Source organism: Nelumbo nucifera, chromosome 1 (assembly GCF_055504915.1).
Source record: "Nelumbo nucifera cultivar China Antique chromosome 1, China Antique-T2T, whole genome shotgun sequence".
In the NCBI taxonomy this organism is placed as follows: Eukaryota; Viridiplantae; Streptophyta; class Magnoliopsida; order Proteales; family Nelumbonaceae; genus Nelumbo; species Nelumbo nucifera.
In genome coordinates this window covers 156,460,901-156,468,215 of record NC_142649.1, presented here as the reverse complement: position 1 = coordinate 156,468,215, position 7,315 = coordinate 156,460,901, and the positions used below count along the sequence as shown (strand labels likewise).

Sequence of the window (7,315 nt, the reverse complement as noted above, 5' to 3'; positions counted from 1 at the left end):
CACAAAATAGAGGGTAGGTTTTAGTAAATATGTGCAACTATAGAGGGCGTCTAAGTAAATAACCCTTATTTTTATCATCAATAAAAAACAATTATTCTTTACCATACTTATTTTTTCTTTAATATGATTAATTAATATAGAATTCAATGAAAGAATGAGAATTAATAGCTTAAATATAAGACTAATGAGAGATTTTGAATAAGGAGAAAAGTAGTAGTTCAAATTATATTTAGGGCGGGGCCAAATTAAAAAACAGAGGTATTCTAATTAAGAGTAAGTTCAATAAAGGTTAAAGAGAATTAATACATTAAATATAAGACTTAATTGGAGGGTTCTAAATTAGAAGAAAAGTGATTATTCAAATTACGTTTATGTTTTTACAATTAAAGAGAGAGTAAATAGAAAAAATTGGAGTATTTTTTTAACCAAAAAGTTGAATACTCTTAGGCTCTCATTCACATTTTTAATAATAATATAGATACAAACAAATTTCGTAAGGGATGTGATGAGAGAGGGTTTGGCCCTCCAATGACACAGTGACACGTGGCATCTCAGAACAAATAGGTGACACCTGTAACCACTTTGGCAACAACTCGCCTTAGCCAAGTTGATGGTGTCCCACCAAAGGCGTGGCTTGACATTGACGCGACCTAGTGGCCTGGCCCTGGTGTGTCCTGGCCCAGGCGCGACCTAGCAGCCTGGCATAGGCACCGACCTGGCGACCTGCGATACGTGCTCCCGACAAATTCGACATGCATATCCTAACACTCCCACGATCTTTGAAAGTTGCCCACGCGCCGAACGATCTGGAGGGTGGTCAACGTGCATGGCGGTTACCTCCAGGAATCTCGGACCAGTTAGACACGACTTCTCGGAGATCTCAGGGCGGTACGTGAGCAAGGCCTTATATAAAGAAACCAACCCCAATGACAGCAAGCGAGCAAGCAAGCAAGTAAGCAAGTTCTAGCTCTCAGACTTTGTGATTTTTAGCTCGCAGTCTACTATGAGAGTATTGACTTAAGCATCGGAGTGACCTCGCCGGGTTAGCCACCCCGAGTCCTCTGACATTTGGTTCTTTGCAAGTCTCTAAAGAGCAATGAAGCTCATCAATTTAGCTCGCCACCTGGTCAGTCCAACACCTCACAGGCAGCTTGGCAACTCACAGGCAACCCTACAACTGGTCAGCCCGGCACCTCACAGGCAGCTCGGCACCTCACGGGCAGCTTGGCACCTCACAGGCAACTCGACACCTAGGCAGCTCCACTTCGGCATCTGAGTCATCGGCCACTTGGAAGCAAACCAAATGATGAGGTACTTATCCAAAAAATCGATACTAAACCCAAAATTGATTCTTCAATTGGCGCCGTTTATGGGAAACGCTACAAAAAGCTAAGTTCTCATCCTCCGAAAGGATAAGTCTCTTCTTCCAGAAAGCTAAATTCTACTAATAGCTCTCACTTTCTAGTTTCCATTTTTTATGAACTCGAAGATTATGCAGGAAGTTGATGGCCAACAGACTAAGCAGCTCTACCAACTTTATTTCAACAGATAAAGCCTCATCAGTCCTCTTCGCGAGGTACCCTCTACAAAGATGAGCTCTTCGCGGCTTCCGCGAGAGTAGGCGGCCAACAGACTGCATGTACGCCTTTGCCGGTCGAGCCTTCCAAGGCTCCCGAGTGAGTTGGTGACCTAAAGTCTATAGTGCTGCCCCCGTAGGTCGAGCTCCTAGTAGCTTCTTGTAGGAGTGGGTAACCGATGTCACTAATGAGGCTGATGCAGCGTGGCCTGGCCCAGGCGCGAATTGAAGAACTGATAAAAGACCTTGGCACTACGATAAGTCCTAGTCGCCTCCTCGGCATGGGCATACAAGTCCGAGTCGCCTCTCCGGCATGGGCAAAATCAAAGATCAAGGAGAGTGGACTACGAGTCGCTCCCACAGCCTAAGGGCTAAAATACCACATAAGACTCAGTTGCCTCTTCGGCATGGGCAAGATCAAGGAGAGTGGACTACGAGTCGGTCCTAGAGCCTAAGGGCCAAAATAGCAAACTAGCGAAAACCTCCTCACATATAAGACCCAATCGCATCTTTGGCATGGGCAAAATCAAGGAGCGGACTACGAGTTGCTCTAGAGCCTAAGGAATTGAATTGACGCTTATGAGCTCATCGAATTATTCATTTCGGGCCAAAAGGAGAAATCTACTCCCTTCGCCGAGTTACTTTTGGCTCGGGAGTGGGGGGGGGGCAAATGATGAGGGTGGATTTGGCCTCCAATGACACCGTGACACATGGCATCTCGGAACAACTAGGTGACACCTAAAACCACTTTGGCAACAACTTGCCTTAGCCAAGTTGATGGTGTTCCACCACAGGTGTGGCCTGGCATTGGCGCGACCTGGCGGCCTGGCCCAGGTGCGACCTGCCAGCCTGGCACAGGCATTGACCTGGCGACCTGCGAGATGCGCTCGCCGACAAATTCAACATGCATATCCTAACACTCTCACGATCTTTGGAAGTTGGCCCACGCGTCGAACGATCTGGAGGGTGGTCAACATGCATGGCGGTTTCCTTCAGGAATCTCAGATCTGTTAGACACGACATCCCGGAGATCTCGGGGGCGGTACGTGAACAAGGCCTATATAAAGGCACCAACCCCAATGACAGCAAGTAAGCAAGCAAGCAAGTAAGCAAGTTCTAGCTCTCAGACATTTGTGATTTTTAGCTCGCAGTCTACTATGAGAGTACTGACTTAAGAATCGGAGCGACCTCGTCGGGTTAGCCACCTCGGGTCCTCTGACATTTGGTTCCTTGCAGGTCCTTAAAAAGCAATGAAACTCGTCAATTCAGCTTGCCACCTGATCAGCCCAGTACCTCACAGGTAGCTCGGCACCTCACAGGCAGCCCTACGTCTGGTCAGCTTGACGCTTCACAGGCAGGTCGACACCTCACGGGCAGCTCGAAACCTCATAGTCAGCTCAGCACCTAGGTAACTACACTTTGACCACTAAATCATTGGTCACTTGAAAGGATAGCAAATAACGATTTAGTTAGCCAAAAAAATCGATACTTAACCAAAAATTGATTCTTCACGATGGTTCAATAAAATATCACTCAAAATTCAATATTGTAAGAAGATTCTTTTCATTAGTATCAAGATATTAATTCCTATTTTCCCTTCTATTGAAACTTTTCATGTGCTATAAAATATGACATGCTGCAAACTCTGACAATTATTCTAGCTATGATCTCGTACCAGAGACACTCATTAGATCAGGTTTGTCTTCTAAATCCTACAAACGAAACCCTCCCATTTTCCAATCATGGCGCTCTGCAATTCAAGCAATTCCCACTTCCATTATTCAAACAGATTTCATTCACCACTTATTTCTCCATTTCCTTGTCTATCGCTTGTCCATTCGCAAGTCGTAACCGACTCCATTTGTTTATCGTAGGAGCCAATGTCAACTTTGTAACTAATTCCCACCCTTAACTCTCGCGTCTCGCCTATTCCTCCTTTAAATTCCCCAACACCATTGTGGATGCTTGTGTGGCCTTCCCTCGTCGTCCTCCCACCGGACGGCGAGTGGGCTTCACCGGCACCACCAACACCACTTCCACTTCCACCTCCACCTCCACCTCCACCTCCACCACTTCCATCGACACATCTAGCTCAGCAACCACCAGAAACAGAAACCATAACCCCCGTCCCGTCCCGATATGTCTGAGACCGATCTGGTCCCTTTCCAACTCCTCGAGATCAATGTCATCTCTGCCCAAGACCTGGCCCCTGTAACCCGTTCCATGCACACCTACGCGGTTGCTTGGGTCGACCCTGAACGAAAGCTCTCAACCTGCGTCGACACCCACGGCCACGTCGACCCCACATGGAACGACAAGTTCGTCTTCCGCGTTGATGACGAGTTCCTCCACTCCGACACCTCCGCCGTTATGATCAAGATCTTTGCTCTCCGTCCCTTCCGCGACGTCCATGTCGGAACTGTCCGTGTCCTCGTCGGCAATCTTTTCCCTCTGTCATCCCTCCGATCCCACCAGCGCTCCGGGATGCGCTTCGTCGCTCTCCAGGTCCGTCGTCCTTCGGGTCGTCCACAGGGCATCCTTAACATCGGCGCTGCCCTGCTCGACAAATCCATGAGAAGCATGCCGCTCTACTCGCAACCCAACTCCTCCGCCCTTGGATACCGTCATCTGATGGGTGAAGACATACGTTCTCCATATCGCCACTACCTCTCACGGCAGAAGTTCCAGCACAGCCTCTCCAGTATCAGTAGAGAGAAAATCATCAAACCCATCAACGACGACATGTCCGAAAAGGCCGTCTCTGTCGTCAAGGTCCCCGATCTCGTGATCGCAATCCCACCTAAGGTAAGAGTATCAGACGAGTCGGTCTATTCGGAATCCGATGTGTGTCCAACACCCTCGGTTAGGGAAGCTTCTATAGCAGCAGCTGATTATTTTCCGGCGCCGGAGACGGAAAACTATGCACCAGAACATTGGAACGACGATGATAGCAGCGTGGAAGGGTTGAGTTCGAAGCTTGAGAGGTGGCGTGCGGAGCTTCCGCCCACATTTCATCGGGGCGGGTACGGGTCATTGAAACCACGAAGCAGCAGACATGCGAGGAGGCATAGTGATGGTGATGTCGGAGAAGAAGAAGAAGAATTGAGTGGGTTCGGGTCCTTCGAACCGCCAAGCAGCAATAGCAAACATGCGAGGAGGCATACTGATGGTGGAGAAGTATTGGGTGGGTTCGGGTTCGGGTCGTTCGAATCGCCAAGCAAAAATAGCGAAGATTCGAGGAGGCATTCTGATGGTGGAGGAGGATTGCTCTCGTGCTTCGGCGGAACATATGGGTGTCAGTGCTCTATCTTTTGTGGGGCCAGCCGTCTCAAGAAGAAGATGAACAGGGAGAAGGTTCCTCTGAGCAGCCCGTCTCATTGTAACGTGAGCCGGTAGTGTGTTATAGCTTCAGCTGAATTAGTAGAGGAAATGGAGCCATGGTTTGCGGTTTGCGGAGGGTAGGAGACTAGAAGAGAAGCGAGAAGAATTTGCTACACCTGTTGGCTGTTGCCTGTTGGTGTAGCCTTGTGCTGAAACCGTGAAATGGATCCAATGACGAAGTTCCACGTATCGAATTCGTATGTATAGTTGAGGTGGTGCAAATGTTCAATACAATACGATACATCAAAAGCCGTGATTTCACGGTTTTAATCCATGGCTACGCCAAGGGGCGTAGGGGATTTCAATTCTGTAAGTGGATTTGGGACAGGTTTGGTTAATATGCGCGGTCGGGTGGTTGCTCTGAGTGTGGATTAGAAATCTCACCTTTTTTTTTTTATTTCTTTTATTCTTTTCTTTATCTGTTTTTCATTTTGGGTGTAAGAGAAAAGAAAAAAGAAATAAAAAGAGAAAGGAGTGATTAATATTGAATAAACAAAACAGCAGTGTAGATTAATACTATTTTTAACTAATTGACCCAAATAATGTGGTTGGGATGGTGATCATGGGCCCGGCCGGGTTCCAAGCCTATGTTTATAACTTGGGTCCAACCCCGGCCTTGAAATGATCACCCTTCGGCAGGGGTTAGGGGTGTATTCCGGTTGAAAATTTGAATAGATCCGGTTAGAAAAGCTGGGCTTGACAGAATATAAAATTAAATTTTCAACTCGGGTACACTGTTAGTAGGAGCAAATTGGGCTTGTTCGGGTTGAGAATTTGTTAAAATTTGAATGGACCTGACCTAAAAGCCCAAATCCGATGCAATGTAAAATTTTCAAATCCTGTATGTCTTTGTGGAGAATGTTCTTAAAATGCGTTTGACTGTAATACCAGAAAAAATTGTGACCAATCAATCAGAGAGGGCAAGGGAGGATTGTTCAAAGCCCTTCTTGTATTATGTCTTTCCGGCCGGCAGCAGCATATTGGTTTGCTCTTTTAAAACCACTTCTATTAAAAAAAGGTCCGACCATGATATGGGGAAAACTTATTACCAATCAAGTGGAACATAAAAATGGTAACCAATAAGATTCAAACCGGATTGGATGGTTGAACCAGTGGTTCATGACCTTTTAAGTGGTAAAATTAAAACTGGTGACTCTATGAGCATTCCTGCAAGCTCATTTGGTATTTGCTGCCCTCACTCTTTCTAGCTATATATCAATCACGACTCACGAGTGAATGTGCTAATATTCTGTGTATATATGAGGCCTATTTGTCAGTGTATGAACTCAGGCATCTTCACTTGATTGATTACAGGAAGTGATACGCAGCCATGTGAGCATGTTACTACAATTGACAACGTTTGATGTATACCTTTGATTACACTTTTCTAGGCAGAGATTCTAAATTTCAAGAATCTTTTCTCTCCCTCCTTTTGTTTTAGTTTTGTCTTTTATCTTTTTCCCTTCTTTTGCATGTTGTTGGAGACTTTTGTCCCATATTGTTTGGGAAAAGAATTGGCTTAGAGTATATTATTACGAGTTTAGGATTGTTCTTCTTATGGGTAACGACTCATAGGAGGAGAGTAATATATATCTCTACATGGATGTGAGAGAGGTTGGGGGTGCTTTTCATACACTTGTGCACCAGGGCAGGCTAGGTCGGGACAAGGTGCGTGTGTGCGTGTGTATGTGTGCTACATCGAAACATGTTTAAATTGTTTTGACTTTGTTTCTGTCTTCTTCTACTTATTCATTCTGTGTTTGTGTCTCTTTGAACAAGTGCCTTGTTGCACTGTTCTAGAGAGACACTTCTCTTTGAAAGGACACATTTGTGTCCACTAGGGTCACTGAGAACACTATAAATAGAGTGGTGGTTGACCCAATGTTACACACCAACTAATTTGAAGTTCTCTGTTTGTATTCTTTCCTGAATATTCTCTTTTGTGGTTCGCGGAGGTCTGGTAAGTGAGTGCACGTTTAATAGTGGCCTGTGGGTTGTTTTATCTTGACGATCGATTTGCAATCACCCGGCTACACCGTAGGGTAAATGCGGTTTTAAGGAGAGTGACCAAGTGGCACGACTCAACCCTCCATTTCTCTGCAATTCTCAGTCCCATCTTCACAGTTATGCAACACTACCAAAGTTGGTTTGGAAATTGTTCACTGATAAATTCCGTTTGCCCTATTTATTATTATTTTCCAACATAATTTTATGGGAAAATTCTCGATTAGTGCCTGTACTTTGTGCCTAGTGTCACTTTGGTCCCCAAACTTTAAAATACGACAACTCAGTACCTAAACATTCAAAACGTGACAATCCAGTACTTGCCATTAATTAACTGTTAACCTGCTGTTAATT

General features: G+C 45.6%; 1 protein-coding gene across 1 annotated transcript; it reads left to right on the top strand.

The window, feature by feature from the left end:
* The first annotated feature begins 3,540 nt into the window (after positions 1-3,540).
* LOC104602763 (uncharacterized) lies at positions 3,541-5,455 on the top strand. Its single transcript, XM_010266563.3, has one exon. The coding sequence runs from the start codon at positions 3,716-3,718 to the stop codon at positions 4,970-4,972; it is 1,257 nt and encodes a 418-aa protein (XP_010264865.1). The 5' UTR covers positions 3,541-3,715; the 3' UTR covers positions 4,973-5,455.
* Positions 5,456-7,315: the final 1,860 nt, after the last annotated feature.